This window comes from Arvicanthis niloticus, chromosome 5 (genome assembly GCF_011762505.2).
Source record: "Arvicanthis niloticus isolate mArvNil1 chromosome 5, mArvNil1.pat.X, whole genome shotgun sequence".
NCBI classification, from domain to species: Eukaryota; Metazoa; Chordata; class Mammalia; order Rodentia; family Muridae; genus Arvicanthis; species Arvicanthis niloticus.
In genome coordinates, this window is record NC_047662.1 from 22,776,712 (window position 1) to 22,794,943 (window position 18,232).

General features: G+C 40.4%; 1 protein-coding gene across 24 annotated transcripts in view; it reads left to right on the forward strand.

The window, feature by feature from the left end:
* The window catches only part of Epb41 (erythrocyte membrane protein band 4.1), a 154,766-nt gene that overhangs the window by 110,357 nt on the left and 26,177 nt on the right, over positions 1–18,232 (forward strand). For 5 of the 24 annotated variants that reach the window (XM_076934089.1, XM_076934086.1, XM_076934083.1 and 2 more), the window contains 3 exons: positions 4,412–4,474; positions 9,172–9,348; positions 11,063–11,113. In XM_076934089.1, the coding sequence (XP_076790204.1) occupies positions 4,412–4,474; positions 9,172–9,348; positions 11,063–11,113 (291 nt within the window). Of the gene's footprint in view, positions 1–3,182; positions 3,241–3,414; positions 3,457–4,411; positions 4,475–9,171; positions 9,349–11,062; positions 11,114–11,482; positions 14,564–18,232 lie in introns of those variants that run through there. The other 19 variants (XM_076934102.1, XM_076934103.1, XM_076934082.1 and 16 more) reach the window with 15 other exon arrangements.

Consider the following 18,232-nt stretch of genomic DNA (forward strand, 5'->3'; position numbering starts at 1 on the left):
TATGAGTGTTTTGCCTGAATTTATGTATGTACACCATGTGCATGCCTGGTGCCTGCAGAGGTCAGAAGAGAGCATGAGATCCCCTGGAACTGGAGTTACAGATTGTTGTCAGTCACCATGTAGGTGCTGAGAATCAAATGCAGGTCCTCTGCAAGAGCAGCCCGTGCTCTTAACTGCTGAGCCACCTCTCCAGCCCAGTTACTTAAACAGTAAACAGCGAGGTGAGAAGAAGGTCTATCTCGTGGGAGAATTATGCTTTTGAGTTGATCATTCTGAGTTTGAGTATACCCATAGTCTCTGTACTAAGTTGAAAAGTCACTAGTTAACTAGCAAATCTCCCAGAAATCATAACTGGACTAATCTTTTATATATGATCAAGCTTTTAAAAAACATTTACACAGAGCTAGTTCAGGTCTGTTAAAGTAGATGCAGGTCTCACGGTTGTGAAGGGGTTTGAGAAATGGCATTCCTGAGAATGACGCTTTGTGTTAAGACCTTGGGGAGTGCCTTCTCTTTCACATACTGATAGTGTATAGATCAGGCTGTTCTTTTGGAACCAGGTCAATATCTGACTCAATGTAGAACAGTGAGCAACTGTTATTTTTATCTTAACTGCTAAAACATGATATACAGGTTCTCTGTCTTGAGTGACGTTTGCCTGGTGTCCATGGCATTGGTCTTCAGGTTCCATGTGGCTTTTGAATACCTGCTCAATTTTAAATGTTGGAATATATAAGCCAGCACTTTTGACTTTCCTTTTCCATGCTGATTAGAGAGTGTCAGGATATTGGAGTTGTCAAGGTGTCTCCCTGAATGGCTAAGACACTGCTGGTCTTCTGCACTTTCACTAGTTTTCCTTTTGCCCATAAAGTATGCAAGTACTTCACAAATAAGTTTCTCTTGCCTGTTTTGAAGCTTTGGCAAAATGAAATGGGGTTTGCATGTTTACCAGGCTAGTTTTGAATGCCTGCTCTTAAGAAACCCTTCTACCTTAATCTTCCTAATAGCTGGGACTATAGGTATGTATCACTGCTCTCTTTTGGCCTCAACTCTTTTTTTTTTTTTCCTCCTCATTTAACTTTTTTTTTTTATATGCACTTGTGCTTGGCCTGTATGTATGTCTGTGTGAGGGAGTTGGATCCACTGGAACTTTAGTTACAGATAGTTGTGAAGCAATGTGGGTCCTGGGAATTGAACCCTGGTCCTCTGGAAGAACAGATGATACTCCCAACTGCTGAGCCATTTCTCCAGCCCCATAGCTGTAATTCTTTTTTTCCTTTTTATTTACTCTTCTGTCATTAAATCCTGGCTGCAGTGTCCCCTCCCTCCTCTCCTCACCCCCCTTTCCCCTCAGACCTACCTCCCCACCTCCTCTCAGAAAAAAGCAGGCTTCTCAGGGACATCAAGCAAATATGATATAGCAAGCTACAAGAGCACATAGTCTCACATCAAGGCTGGATGACTGGCCTCAGTTCTTAAACTGAAGTGGTGACTTTCCATTTTCTGCTGCTAGGTCACTAAGGACCCCAAAGACGCTAGTGTTTAAACAAGGAACTTAAGCTTCATGAAATCATTTAAAACTAGTATTTGCAGAGTATACATAGTTCTATGAAGATATTATATCTGTTTTAAGTTGGGCATGATGGCACATGTCTTAATTCCAGATATTGGGAAATAGAGTTGGAGGCCAACCCAGATTACATAGTAAAACTTGGCCTCAAAAACAAACAAACAAGCAAACAAACAAACCGGAAACCAAGATGTTATCTCTATTCTATTACTGAAGAAAAGTTAAGCTCAGGCAAGTGATTAACTTGCTAACTGGAATCTAGAACAGAGACCACCCAATTATTAATTACTCCTGGTAGTTCAAAAGTGTCCTGGTTGGATGTGCATATATGTTTGGCAGCATTGCAGAGTCTGGTATTATCTAATGTTTTTTATATTCAACCTAGAGAAAATAGCACAGAGATGTTGTTCTCCAGAGCAATGCTGCTTTATGCAAGTTAAAAGAATATGTCAAAGCCAGAAGTTGACAAGGTTCTGTAAAAAATGAGTAATATAACAAAACTAACCCTTAGAAAAGACAATTCAGTTTCTGAATGTGAAATACACAGCGCTTTGTGCAGTACTCACTGTACGGCATTTCCTCATCATAATCAGGTCTTTGAATAATTACTCCAGTCTCTGACTATAGGATGGTTATTTCTAGCTGTATTCTAAAGATACACACAGCATCCTTAGGCTAGTATTCTTCTGCTACTACTAAGGATAAATCTTGCCTGTCTGCCAAGCATGTGGGTTCCTAGAGAGGAGACTGCAGTGTTGGATGCTGCAGCAGGTGGAAGGTGGAAGCTGCATGTGTCAGTTACAATTTGCATGTAATTTATTTTATGTTCCCTTTCAATGAACTGAGGAGTAAACTGTCTCCTTAAATGTATTGATCAACTAACAGAGTCTTTTGTGTTTACCTATTTGGTGTCTTACTTGCTTTATTACATGTGTCTTTACTATAAAGATTATCTATTTGTTCCTATCATGTATATTACACATTTATATCTTTATTTGTAAACCTGTTATGAAATATGATTTAAAGTACTCGAGGTCTGGAAGGTAACTGGGAGGATAAAGTGTTTGCCTGAGTTCAGATCCTCAGACCCCTCAGGGGCACTTGTGTCTTCCCTATTGGGAGAAGGGAGGCAGAATCAGGAAATACACATACACCTCGGTGGGCAAGAGAGACCCTGTCTTATACAAGGTCGAAGGTGAGGGCTGACACCTGAGATTGTCTTCTGATCTCCACATGAGTGCCGTGATTGTACATAGTGCGCATACACACACACACACACACACACACACACGTCTAGGTTATAAACAAGAACATACAGCTTAGGATTAAGCCTAAATGACTGCTTTTGTGAGTATTTTTTAAAATAAGCATTAAAATGCCTTTTATCAATAGGATGGTTAATGCAGTTTTGTTTTTTGGTAATTTGGCTACCTATATTATCTCTTCAGCCTTGACACTGTCATGATGAACCACCAGATGTTACTGGGAATAAAACCTTCCCTGTTGGGGCATCATTTTCACTATATTTCACCCCCAGCTTCATGAAGCAGCTTAACTATCCATGGAAGTCTGCTAACCTCAAATGTTTCACTATTTTATTTCTTAAATGTAGGTGGAAAAAAACACACACCGAGGTCACAGTACCTACCTCAAATGGTGACCAAACACAGGTTTGTGCCAACAGGTCACTTGTTCCTTTCCCCTCCCTGCCACCACCCCCACCCCCGTCAGTTTTTAATAACTCCCCCATTCCTCTTTACCTTAAAAATAAATAAAAGGTTCAAATAAACTTCAATGAACCAATATTTTATCTTTTTTTTCTTTATTGAATTGTGGCAAAACAGAAGCTTGCAGAAAAAGGTGAAGATCTGATAAGAATGAGGAAGGTTAGCCTGTTTTCACTTTCACAGCTAGGCCACCATCTCACCCATGCCGGTTACAGTGTATTAAAAAGACAGTGGTCCAGCCTTTGAGTCTTCTTCATCAGAAATTACTCCAAGAGAGGCAGTACGTGGGGAACCATCAAGCAGTATAGTTGGAATGTGTATTTACACACATACACACATGCATGCACACACATGCACACGCTCACACACATACGTGCACACAAAGAAATTAGACTGTTTGTGGACAGGTTTTATCCAGGTAAGCTTTCAATATTTAATTATCTTAATGAAATGCAATTGTGTAGGCCAGACCTATCTTCCAGGCTCAAACTTTACAAGAACTTTCCCAGTGACATCGTATTAGCAGACCTATGAGCATTTCATAAATGTTTATCGCAAACGCTGTCCTAGCAGGAACTTCCAGTTAACAGTATGCGATTAACTGCTGTGTGCTTATTTCCCAGCCTCAGAGTGGGATGAACCAGTTCTTACTGGATGTACTTGTTAGCTGATTAAATCCAGAACACTGTAGACATTCAGATACTGCAGTATTCAGAAGTGTAAAACTCTCCAAAAGGCTAGGTGTTTTTACGGCATTTCTCCACTCCATGGCACATGGTGTTCAAACCTTTTAGAGTTATATATTATCTTAAGGTGATATTCAAATAGCTCAATTTCTAATAACAGCGTATTGTGTTAGAAGCAATGAAGCAGGAACACTGTCTATTTAAATACCATCGTCATGGCTTCCCATCGTTCGCAAACAAGGTCATCGTCCCTCTGGTAACCATGCTCTGCGTCCCTGTGCTTCTGTGACCATTTCATGTCGGCATTTGCTACATCGCACACATTTACTTTTAATTGTTTTTTGTTTGCCAATTTGCAGTTTGTTTCCCCGCAAGAACAACATTTTAATTTTTTTATGCTTCTGTTTTTCTCCCTTTCGTTTTCACAGAAAAAGAGAGAGAGACTAGATGGTGAAAACATTTATATCAGACATAGCAATTTAATGTTGGAGGTTTGTATGAACTTGAAGCTTATTTCAGTTGGTGGCCTGGAACCTTCTGCATTCTGTGCTAATCCCCTTCACTCTGCGCTGCGTTTGGGTTTGCATGCCACTGCATGGGAGACATTTAGGTTTGAAGTGCTTTTGCATGTTGGTAAACGTGAAGATGAGCAACCATCTCTCCTAACTTCCAGTTTGCATCTCTCATACTATCTAGAGAAATATATGATTGGAGCTGCCTCTCCGTTCACGGTTCTGCTATTTTATCCCCCTTTCGGAACATTCAAATAGCATTGCTAAAAGTTTCTTAAATTTTCCAAGAGGATAAACTGTAAATGTCCCAAGAAACAAATTTGCGCTGTTTCCCCCACTGAACTGAGAAGAGTATTTAAAAAAACAGAGGGAAAGTGATTGAAATTCACATGGGCTTCTGCATTAGAGAAAGCAGAAGTTCCTGAGGAGAGAACGGTTGGGAAGGGAGCCTCGCATTTGAGGGTGGTTACCACAGGCTTAACCATAAAAGTAAACTTGTGAGTAGGATTTTTCTTTTAAGATGAAAACACTGAAGCTAAGGAATTTAAGTAGTTCTCCAAGGCCGCAGAGCTGAGCAGTTGGTAAAGCTGGAATCTGGCTGAGGAGTTTTATGATTTTCTTCTCAGAAAGAATCCTAAAGTCCTTTTCTATTACATTCAGTAGTGACCAGATTTTTACCTCAGCTCATAGCCCTTTCCTAGTCTGGAGCTCCACATTGGGTATGAGATGTAAAACCAATTTGGAGATTAAAGAAACTTCATGAGAAAAATTAAGGAAATTGGAATTATTCTCTGTGGGAGAAAGTGGGACCAGTGTAGTCTATACATGAGAAAACCTCCTAAATAGAAGAGGAAGACTACATTATATAACAATCAAGGCAGAGCCAAAAGAAGTGAGTATAAACTTACATCAGGGTGTAGCTTCCCTGGGGAGAATCGCAGGAAGCTTGCAGTGTGGGGCGCTGAGGGGAGGGAAAGGAAGAACAACACTGTAGCTGCAGGCTAGTAGAAACCTGTAGGAGATGAACATTGCTCTGCTGCAGGGGATCTACTCTAAGACAAGTGAGGTCTCTAGGAAGTTTATTGCCTCGCCCTCCTGCATATGGGCTTTGCGGGTGTGAGCCACTGTGTCTGGCGAGATAGCATGCAGCTGAGACTTGAGAGAAGAGCCATGCATTAAATATCTCCAATGTGAAAGCTTGAAGAAACTTTAAAAAGTAGCTCTCTGGCCAGGCAGGGTAGCACATCTCTAATCCCCGCACCTGGGAGACTGAGAAGGAGGATCAGGGGTCAAGGTCATTCTCAGCTCTATATTTTAAGGCCAGTCTGGGCTACATGAGACCTAGTGTCACACACACACACACACACACACACACACACACACACATTTCTCATTAACATATGGCCTGTAGGGCTTATTTATTTTTTGTTAGTAGCTATGTTTTGAACATCTCTATATAAGACATTTTAGTACAAATATTAAAAATTATGGATGACCTTCATTAACTGTGTACTGAATGATGGCACAATGCCAAGTACTTTACATCTGTTTGTCTCCTATAGCATGAGACCTCTAAGGTCAGACTCTTTTATATGTCAAACTTGGAAACTGGATCACACTGTCTTAGCCTGTATCTGAGACCTGAGACCTTTTTTTGTTTGGAGATTAGGAAGGACAAGACATGTCCAGTGGTCACCTCTTCATGGGATAACGTCTCCCCACTGCAAGTAGTCCCTGAACCTGCTGTGCCAATCATATATTTATCATTTCTTCTATGAGGTGTGCTGTGGCTTCTGAGACTCACAAAATTCCTCTGTCATCTGTGTTTTCTTCCATGGCATTTTACTGAGAGCCCTGAGAGGGGATTTTTGAATATGTGTGTGTTTGAAATTTAAAACTACTAACTGCCTTTTGAGAACATTGTACATTTAATGAAGTGTTTGGTTTTATTGCTGCTAAAAATCCTAAGATGATAGGCCTTAAGAATTATCTAACCTTAACATGACCTGGAATAATTTGACCATCATTCCTTAGTGAAAAGTGACGCCAAGGAAGTTCTCTCAAGTTCTCTGTTGCTCCGGAGTTTTTTTTTTTTTTTTTTTTTTTTTTTTTTAAAGCATCCCTCCAACCTTCCCTTATCACACCCCCACTAATGCTTTGTTCTGGCACAAATAAGGTCGAGTTCATTTTTAGATCTGCCGCCTCCTCCTCCATCTCCCAAAGAGAACCTGTAGCAAATGTCTGTGACAAATTCTATCTGGAGCAGGTCCCTTTGAGATCTTAATTTTATTCCATGCTCCCACAGGTTTCCAATAAAACAGCTAAGAAGGATGGAGAAAGCTCCCTCAGAAGCTACCAGTTTTATTGAAATATATATTTTCTCAGGTTCCAAACCAATCAAAAGCTAGGCAAGAAGAGTCACAAATCATCAGGCACAGCTCAGGCTGGGTCTGAGTTATGTTTATCCCAGTAGCTCATGGTCGGTTTTGTTTTGCCTTGCTTGCACTTTTAATCATCCCATATTTGTTAGGTTGTTCTTGGCCCAAACAGATTTAACATCAAGTGAGGACCTGGGTCACAAACTCTCAACATGCCTGACAGGTTTCAGCTGCTCAGAGACTAAGTCTTGAACTTGTACATGCTTATCTTCCTTGCTTTCAGCTGTAGCACAGTTGTTTTCCCCCTGAAAAGCTCAGGTTCCTAAGATAGGCTCACATTTCTTCTTAGTGAGAGGTGCTAGTTATGAAGAGCTACAGTTACCTTTTGGGATTAGTTTTCTCTTTGCTCTCAAAGCAAATACACATAGGTTATTCTTTCAAAAACAGAAAGAGAGAGAGAGAGAGTAGTTAGTTCATGAGTTTCTGAAGGAGTGGCCCCAGAATCCAGATGTTATGTGAGTCTCTGGGTTTTATTTTTTTTTTTCTCCTAGATAGCAATTTGGAGAACGTTTTATTTAGTTAAGGTCTTTCTTGCCTGCAGGAAGGAAAAAAAATGTTGATACAAAAAAAAATCATATTGTTTTGTTTTTATTTGTGTTTTCCAAAGTGAAATTATTTCCCACAATGCCAAAAATAGACAAATCCCAAAGTTCACACAGCATGCCGGGGATCCATTTAGCATCATGCTTTTCGTAGATACTATGGTGCCCTAATGGAAAGTAAACACAAGATGTATTATAGCTGCAGGTTCCAGCTCTTGTGGCCTGAAACTGAGACTTTTGTATGTGTGTGTATATGTGTATGTTAGACAAGGATCATTTGAGTCTTTGTCTTCAAGTTATATTTATCAGACTCCTTTTGGTCTGATGCCCTTTGTGAAAAAAAAATTATGCATTTTTTTTTAACAACAACAGAAAAATTTATTTATGTCTGCCTATATTTTGTTAACCTTAGTTTTGATTGTCTCTCCCTAGAGTGTTACCTTGAAGAACCTTTCATCTATTAGGCAACCTCAGGTTGCCTAATATTCAAACTGCTAGAACAATTGGATTATTTTAAATTATCAAGGAGAGATATGAGACTCTATTGACAGTCACTGGAAGTCCTTTGTGAGTGGTGCTGGAGAGTAAAGCCAGGGCCGTGTGCTTGATAACAAGCACTGTCTCACCAAGCCACTCCCCCAGTATAGGTCCCAGTAAGACTCTATTTTGCATTATATTAAAAGAAGTGAAACTGGAAACCATAGAGTTTTTATACTGTAGGGAAAACACTGAAAACAATATTTAAAAAAAAAAAAATAGGGGTGATAGCTTAGGTGTAAAAGTATGAGGACCTGAGTTTAATCCCCAGAGCCCATGTAAAGTGCTGGGCCTGGTGGTGCACACTTGTAATCCCAGAGCTGAGGTAGTGCACACCAGAGCATCCCTGCACCTTGGTGGCTAGCCAGCCTAGCCCTTGGTAAGCTCCAGGTCAGCTGAGAGACCCTGCTTAAAAGAGGTGGACAGTGTTTCTATCCTCAGAGGAATGCCTGAGGTTGTTCTCTAGCCTGACTTGGACATGCATGCATACATACAGGTGAATAATTTTTAAAAAATCTTTGAAGTTATTTTATTTCTTTATTTTTAGAGGTAGTAACAATTGACTTTGGAAGTCTGGAAATAAGAATTTTAGTAATAAATTCTTGAATCAAAACAGGCCTTAATAATAGAGAAGCTAAAATATTACAGTGGACAGAGGGGGATTCTTAGTGTTGTAGCTCACCAAGGACAGCAGCTAGTGGAAGCTGAGGTCATTCACCATGTCCCTCATTCGTCAGTTTCCCTATTGCTATCTCCATCCTGCCTGAGCTGAGGCTAAATCAGTTCTCCTCAAGCTGAGGCTAATGGAATTGTGGGGTTGCCTTCTCGGGATGAGGAGGTGGAGATCTGGTTTTGCATCCTTGGTGGAAGAGGAGACACAGTTAAGGAGCAAGCACTTCACGGGCAGTTTAACTGCAAGAGCTATGGGACTGTGATGCTTCACTACTTCCAAGTACAGCACTTTGTTTTTTTTTAAAAAAAAAAAAAAGGCAAAGAAATAAACAGTGTTATATATTTACAATCTAAATGCAAAATACAGGCCATTAATGCCTGTCCTGAGTGTGGTGTTTTCTACCAGTGCCCACTCTCTGATGGGCTCCCTAGGTGCGTCTTTTATCCCAACTATTTATTGTTTTGTGTCTTTATCCGTCAACTGTAGGATTTAGACAAGAGCCAAGAAGAGATCAAAAAGCATCATGCCAGCATCAGTGAACTGAAAAAGAACTTTATGGAATCAGTACCTGAACCACGGCCCAGCGAATGGGACAAGCGCTTATCCACACACTCACCCTTCCGGACTCTTAACATCAATGGGCAAGTCCCTACTGGAGATGGAGTGAGTACTGTGTCCGCATGACTGTGAGGCTGAGTGCAATAAGTATGTTCATTATGTATGTTAATAGTCTGGATATGAGAGCTTAGAGCTGAAGTTTAGCTTTGACAGTTTAACAGTTTGTGGCTGCTATAAAACACTCCTGATCGTTTAGGTACATCATTCAGTTGAGCCCTTTAGAATGACGAGTGGATGTCAAGGCTCTGAGAAATGCTCAAAGCTGCCTGCTTCTAGCTAGTTTGTGTTTATAAACTGACTTCATGCCAGTAAAGCTTTGTTTATATTCAGAAAGTGCCTTCCCTGACCAGAGAGTTTGCTAAACTTAGTAAGATCACATTTGGAAGGGAGTGGATCTTTTTAAAACTTTATTTGAACATTTGTACAACTTAGAAATGTCTGGAATGATGGCTCACAGTTATATAAGAAACAAAAGAGGCCCTGAAGCCAGAGAATGTAGAACGTTTAATTTCAGAAAAACAACTGATGACTGAGCTTGCATAACATCAGACCGTCATCCAGCTGTTGATGAGACAGTTCCGATCAGGAGAGGCCAGAGACGCCTTTCAGGGTCTGTTCTCTATTATTGTTGCCACTTCCTACCTTGGAAACCCTACTACAGAATAAATAAATCTGTTTAAAGGTAGTATCTTGTCAAATTTACATCTAAAACGTCTTTATCTTTAGCCAGTATGCCATCTATATAAACGCTCACCCTAGCTTAACGACTGATGCAATGGTGTGCTCACTTTGGCCCCCAAACAATAGCAGCTTTAGTTGAGAAAGCCAAAGCAATATCTCTAATAAAATCCTGAGGGTACCAGGCGTATACCTGCTGTTTCAATCCTGTGGGACTGAGGCAGAAGGATCATCTGAGTAAAGGATTTTGAGGCTGAAACGGATAAAGACACTTTCTCAAAACAAAAATTGGGTTTAGATTTTTTTTTTTTTTTTTTTTTAGGATTCTTGGTAATTTATCCAGATATATCATTTATTACTTAGTTTCTAGAATTGTAGACAGGGATAAAAAGTCTTCCAAGAATACCTTTTGTGGTTTTCAAATTTGAATTAAAATTACCTAACAGTTTCACAAGTGAGGTAGGAGGATCTCTCTGTAAGAGGCAGCTGAATAGCCACTGGAGTGGTTGGAGAGATCTAGTTGTTCCCCTGCATTGTCCCCTCAGACCCTGTTCCCGGATATACACGTGTTCTTACTCTATAGTATGTACTTTGAACTGGTAGAATAACCCTTCTTTCTGGATGAGACTTACTCTGAAAGGTAGATAATTCATTTTGATGTATTCTTAGAAAATAAGACTCATAAAGGTCCAAGAATAGTTGTGGTTTGAATTGACTGAGAAGATCTGGCCAACCAAAGCCTAATAAATGCTCTGAACAAGCTATTTGTCTTGTTGGGCCTATTTATAGACTAGAGGATCTTAAACATCCTTGCTTACCTGGTGTTCTTCATGTGAATGGTTTGTTACTATCTCATCTATTAACACACACACACACACACACACACACACTCCCTCTGAAGGAAGGAAGGAAGGAATAACTGTACTGTCTTAATCTTTTGTGCCGGGACAACTCCACTTCCTGGCATATCTTGCTATGGCTAGGCTAACTTGTCTGCTCTCTGGAGATGCCCCTCCTACCTTTGGCAGCTTTGTCGTTGCATTGCAAGGCAACTGAACTTATATAATTTGTGTATGACCAGGTGAAGAAAACTTCTGTCCTCCCCTCGGAAAGAAAGGTTGGTGGGCCAGAGGTAACGCAGCTGCTGTGACCGTGCTGTTCACGCAGAACTTGCTCTTGTCATGGCACTAAGCAGAGCACCCCCAGACTCAACCACAGCTGCTGAATCATGATTTTCTTTTGGCTATCCTGTAAATCCACACCACAGCCTTTGCCTCACACACCACATCTCCCCTGCTGCAGCATCTGCAGTTCTCAATTTGCTTATTTCAGCGCATGGCTGGTTGAAAAGCTGCATGAAGTTGTTGATATGTACTCAGAAAGTGAATTTAATTATACCCTATTCTTTTTATGTTGTCTTTCTTCTCCCACCTTATCTTCATTTAAAAATCATTATAATTTTGCATCCTGTGTCTTTCCTTTTATTCTTTTTGCTGATCAGTCCCCTAGCTACTTTATCCCTAATACATATCACTTAGGGGTGTGCAAAGAACCAGTATTCAGCTTCCAGCCCGACCAGAGAAGGCTAGCCCAACTAAAAGAACTCAGAGCCAAGTTTTTCCTCTCATAGATACCACCTTCCTTGACCGTGGATAGCAGAATACAGAGATGCAGGGGAGAAAAAGTCCAAGTTGGCCAACTGGGGAGTGGGGAGGAGACTTCCCTTAAAAGTTATCAAAAGTATTGGCTAAGTATATACACCTTCATAATGATCATAACCATTTCAGTCAGGATTCCCAGGCTGTGCAATCACTGAGGTCTTGTGGGGCTGTAATTGCCTTTATTGTTCTTCTCTGTGGCTGCCCCACTCCGGGGTAGACCCTGGAGACACATTATACAATTCATAATTTTGTTATTATCTTGCAGTCTTTACTACTATTCCACTGAGCTATTGCAGTCAGAGTCTTTTGAAGAGATATGAAAATTGCTCTTTATATTCTGCCATTCTATTTGTTAGTAAAAGTAACTTCATTCACAACAAGCAGAATGCTTCGTTATTGATACTGTCTGATGCACTGATGATTGACAGCATCGAAGCAATTAAAACTGATCTAGAATCCATATGTGGAAAAGCATTCATGCACAAATAGCCTCACCAAGACAATACGTGACAGAGAGAGGGGAGGCCGGTGACTGCTTGGACTTTCAAGTGCTCCAACACTGGTTTATTCCAAACACTACATTTTAATTTAGTTGCATAGTTAAACCTGTAGGGTAAATTGCCAAAGTGGAGAGGCTTTAGAACATCAGGAGCGTCCAGAAGTTCTTCCCACACCTTTGCACATCCCCAAGTACCACTCTTAAGCATTTTCCATCTGTCATTTTGTTCATCTCTCTGTCTTTCTTGATCTTCTACTGTGAAAGCAGACACAGGAACGTGCTCTGTTAGTACAGGGTGAAGAGAACAGTAAAAGGCCAGAGAGATCCACTGAGAGAACCTTGCCCCAGCGAGAAAATGAAGAGATTGCTCCCAAGGTTTCTATTCCAATCCCCGAGGAACACAAGGCTCTCAAAAAGTGCCGCCTCTACTCTAGTGCTTTTCCATCGCCGCGTATTCCTTTCATGATGTCTTTTCTCCTGGTCCTTGCCCTGGCTGTTTGGTGGTTGATCTTTCTGTGATTGGAAAACAGGGTGCTCATCTGACATGTCAAGACTAAAACCACCGAACTCTGTCTCTGGCTTCAAATGTGTAATTGCCTATGTCATGCCTCGGATCATGAGCGTTCACTGTCATAGAGACCTCAAGAGGTCGTTTTTCCTGTCAATAATAAAATGTGAATCTCTGCAGAGTATACATTGTGAGGAAAAAGGAGTAGCAATGGATTAGCCCACCAGTGCTCCTACCCCAACGTTAACTCGTTCAGGGAAGTCAGATGGAGGTGCATGGCAGGTGGTCCTCACCCCAAAGCTACCGTGCATGTTCTTACCGTTGACCTGCTTTGTCCCTCTTCTCAGTCTCACACAGACTGGGACACTCTGAAAAAATCTGATGGACTATTTTCCCAGTCTTCTATAGCCATTTTTGTGGTGTGGGTTCTGTAGTTTAAGAAGAAATTCAACTTCCCAACCTTTGAAAAGCCTTAAAATGAAAGTTTTAATCCAAAAAATCCATAACCACTCCTTTTCTTAGAGTGTCTAATCAGTTCATACAAAGGCCTTTTCTGGAAGGGGCTTTGACACCTGTGGCCTTTTTGTGAGTGTTTATGAGCTGTATGGAATAGGCAACTTATCCTATCTGGTGTGTAGAAGAATCATGCAGAGATTAAATGCTGTCTTTTCATGCATAGAGAGTCGATTTAGTAAGGCAAATGGTGCTGGTGTCCCTTGGCCTCTAGCCAGGGCGGAAAATTTCAGACTACCTACCTTTAAAAGTCCTGGAGTACAGATTAACTCGAGATCTGTATGTAAACATACTTTTCTCTAAATTAAAATATTGTTACTTCCTTATGGCATAAGTAATTATTGCTAAAAGCAATATTTAACTGTTATAGTAAGCTTAAATGATACTTTGTTTCCTTGTACTTCAGTCCTGTTCTTCCACTTGTGTTAAAATCAATTGTTTCTAATCAGTAGCCTTGGATCTAAGCTTTCACTGGGACATGTGTCCAGCTTGCATGTTGATTATGAGGCTTTCCTGATGTAGAGGTGAGTGTGCCCTCCTCAGAGCTCTGCTTAGATGCTAATTGGTTTCTCACCTTACTATATTAACCTTGCATGATGTCGCTTGCTTTCTAAGGCATGTGAACACATCAATCTGGATGAGTTGTTAACTTCTCAGATACTATTTTGGACTCTGAGTTAGAGTCATTACATTGAGACTATTATCTTTTATATTATTTCTTAGTGCTTTTGGTCAATGAAATTTCTAAAGATGGTTTTGCCTTTGAAAAGATGGAGGGGGTGGGGGGAAAGAGTAAAACAATAAAACCAAGAATTTTGTTGTTGTTCCTCAGTGCTCAGTAGTATTGATCTGTTGTCTTGACAGATAGAATTGTCTGATATTTATTGAAAACTGCTCTGGTGCACTCTGTCATTATTGGACTTAGGAGAAAAACTGGAAAAAGGAGCAAGGACAAGGCTAGATTAAAAAAATCTGGATATATGTGGTTTGTGTTACAAGTTATGTCTATTTATATCAAACATTTTGTAAATAAGCATATTTATTGATTCATTCATAAGAAAATGGATTGCAAAGCCCTCTGAAGTACTTCAGAACTGCTTTGCAAGGTAGAATGTGATAATCATAAGGATGCCTCTTCATCTGTGATCAGATGTAAGATTTCCTTAATGAAATAACAGTCAAAACTAGCATTGGTTATGTTCTTGTAAGTTTTTTTTAGGAATTAATAATTAACCTTAAAATTTTATCAGTACTTTTGTAACTTTCAAATTATATTTCCTACAGTTCCAGTTTTCATTGTTGTACATGGCTTTTTATTAATTACTGTAAACATCACCCTGACTTTTGTTTCCTTTTATATTGGAATTATTTCAAATCCATTAAAAGTTTAGTGTGAGCCAATGTTACTGTTCAGTGTTCTGAAGTGTAGCAAGAGTCTTCAGAAATCTTTGCTAACAAAGAAGCCACTTCTTATTGGTAACACTGCTGATAGGTGGATGCCAAGTCCTTATATTGAACAGAGCTGATGAATTTGGGCTCAAAAGATATATGTTATAGTTATCGGAGGACAAACATCAGCTCTTCCAGCCCTGTATGCCCTCCAGTTCATGCTGCCAGTGCAAGAAGCTGCAGATAGCATTCCTTTCTCTCCCCCACTTCACCCCATTCTCAGTACCATGAGCATTCCAGTAACTGGGTTCCACTTCACCCTGGGCCAGCTTCTTGATGGCCAGTCCAGAAGTAATTTGGACTAAGGATATTGATATAGACCTTTGTCGTGTGTTGGGGTTTTGCCTTGTTTTTCTGTGAATCATTTCCAGAATTAACTATTTGGTGCCCATATTTCCACCTAGTTCCTTACAGACAAATCTACCTCATGAGAAGGACTCTGCACCGTGTCTCAGGAAGTGATGGTGTTAGTGACGAGCCAGGAAGATAGAATTTTTTTTAAAAAAGCAGACACATGTGAACTTCTTGAGATTCTTTTTGAAGCAAGCAGTCATGTTAATTTCTGTCTGCTCCCGGCTGATATTTGACGAAGCACTTAAAACTAGTAAAGTTAAAAATGCTTTTCCAGATTTATCTAGCTCTTAATAAATTCAGATGGTATTCTCTGAGCAGGGTGTACTTGGGAATAAGCCCAGCTTCTATATTTTAGATCTGGTTTTTAGCTGTCTGCTTATTGCTAGCATTTGTAGTATGAAGTAGATTCCATTTGCAAGTTTTACAACTTTGTTTACATAGTAAAAACTTTAAGGCGGGGACTGACTGTTGATCAAGAGTAGACTGGAATCACCTCTGGAGCTGTCCTGCTGCCACTGGAGAACCCAGGGGCTTCCTAAGTCCCTTCTGTGGTGGTTTCTATGACAAACCCATGGGGCACTCTATAGCATTGAGGCTCAGTTAGGCGTTATCACCAGAACGGATGTATGCTTACGCTTCACCGAGTGGTCATTTGCTTAGAAAAGAGAAAAACAAGATGAACTTCTGTCTCACTGTTGCTCCCTCGAGGAGTTCTGCTGAGCTGTCCTCCTTCCCCTTTATGCTTCATACGATGATGAAGTCCTGAACTTCACAGTTCTCCATGGAAACCTCCCCCTTTTCATTATGCCTAATTACTCCCTCCCTGTTCTTTGTGACTTTGACACCAGAACCAGAGATAGCTCCTGCTACCCTGTTGTCTGCTTTGTGGAATTCCTTCTGCGCCTCCTGTATACTACTCTGTAGTATTAGTGAGCCCCTTTCCTGGCTGCTGCTGTCACCTCTCATGCCTTAGAATCCCCTTGTACCAGAGCATACAGAGAAGCCTACTGGTACTGGGCTGGAAGAGGCAGCTGGATGGTTGTGAAGGTTGCTCTTGTGGTTAGGAAGCCTCTGGAGTTAGGCCAGGATAGGACAGCAGTGGCTATGACCCTCAGGGTTAAATTTAGGAGATTTTATTTGGTAAATAAAATTCTTGTTACCATTGCTCATTATTTCCACAGGTCAGAAATACAGGCTAAAAATGAAATAACTTTAGTAATAGTTTAACTGTATGAATAGACAGCAGCTTGTTGAAACATTTTTCCTCTTTTTTTTTTTTTTTTTTTTTTTTTTTGTGACTGGGTGGTTATAGCATCCCATTTACCATGGTTACAATCCTCTTTGAGGGTAATTAATAGATAAGTTTAGGATTAAAAAGAGGGAAAACAAAATCCCAGCTATCTTTTCTGGTCCCTAAATCAACAAAAGTAGTTAGCTTCTCATTTCATTCCCTGCTGTCTTAAAGAAAAGGGTTCTAGTTCAGTTATTAAGTATGTGTTTAGTATTCATGAGGCCCTGGTTTGATCCCCTGCACAATGAAAAGCAGAAAGGAGAACTGGGTGGTGGGAGGTGCGAGGTAGGAGGGGGAAAGGAGAGAGAGAGGTGAAGGGGAAAACATGGTTACTTCCTGCACTATTTGAGGATGCAGAAAGATAGCACTTCTGATGCTAAGGTCTGATGAGATTTTAAGTCCTCTTGCCTCTGACCTTTGACTCTTGGTGCAACCATCATTTAGACTTAGAATTTAGATTTAGAATTTGGCATTGCAGTTTGTACCTCCCAAGGTAGAAGATGGCGTTGTTTGGACAGATGAGTGTTTGTTTAATTCCATTAAGTCAGGGAGCGTCTCCATAGTGTTGCTTATCAATCTTGAATGCAGAGATTTTTTTTTTTTGGTTTTTCGAGACAGGGTTTCTCTGTGTAGCCCTGGCTGTCCTGGAACTCACTCTGTAGACCAGGCTGGCCTCGAACTCAGAAATCTGCCTGCCTCCGCCTCCCAAGCGCTGGGATTAAAGGCGTGTGCCACCACCGCCCGGCAAATACGGAGATTGTAAAGAGTTTCTTTGACTTGGGTGTGGATGTGCAGAACTGGTAATGCTGACATTAAGAGGTAGAGGCAGGAGAGCCAGTTGAAGCTAGACTAGATTACACTCTGAAGACCATGTTTCAAAAAAGAAAGAGAATGAAATCTCTGACCTCTTCATGAAACTTCTTGTTAAATTAAAGGCAGCTCTCTTGTGGAGTTAACCTTAGTTCTTACTTAGCCTTTGAAGATCGCTGTCTGTATCGACAGCGAGCCTTTGCTTTGCTCTTCTTTTTTTGCCGCCTGCCATCTATGGATCCCAGGTACTACCTTGACTTGTATATAACAAATAATCAATGTGTGAACTCAATTACTAATAACAGATGGTAATGGATAGCCTCTAACTTTTACATGGACTCTCTTGTACTGAGATAAATTTGATCACTCTATGCCTAATCCATAAGTGCAGGCAGCCAAGAAAGCATGTGCAGAGAAGCTTTTCTTGTTCATGGTCTGTAGTCCTTGCTTTACTCAAAGGACCTCAGGTTGGATACCACTATGGTAGATGTTGGTCTCTCATGTTAACATCTGGTAATTTGGTTTGGTTTTCCTATACCCTTGCTGTTGATCAACTGTTTTTTACTCTAGAATATATTATCAAGACTGGCATACGTGTTCATATGTTCATCTTGGAGTGTGATGTCATTAACGGAATGTTTGTTTATCTGAAATACATCGCTGACATCAATTTGATACGTTTTTCTATTGTTTTATATGCTATAAAAACAAAAGCTATGAAACTGTCAAGAGTTTTGTGCGTCAGGGGATGGGTGGTTAGCACAGCTTCTCTGAGGAGTGACACAGTCAGGTGTTAGTCTTCCCATCGCTGCTCAGCTCTGCCACAGCAAGAAACGAGATGGGGCTCTGTGAGACTGTATCTCAGTCAGAATTACTGGACACAAAATTTGATTTTTGTACAATTTTTATGCCACTAAATATTTTCCCTATCCATTTAAAAACCATCTATTCTTAGCTCATGGCCATACAAAAACAAAGATAGACTGGAATTTGGCCTGTGGGGACTAGTTCTTGCTTGGATTTCCCTTACAGACTAGAAAGCTGATTGGTTACTTTTTTCTTCTGGCTTTGGTACTATTTTGTTTATGAAAATTGTAAATCAGCATCAGGTAGACCTTCACTGGAACTTGAAGTCCTATGACGACACAGTGCCCTAATAGAACTTG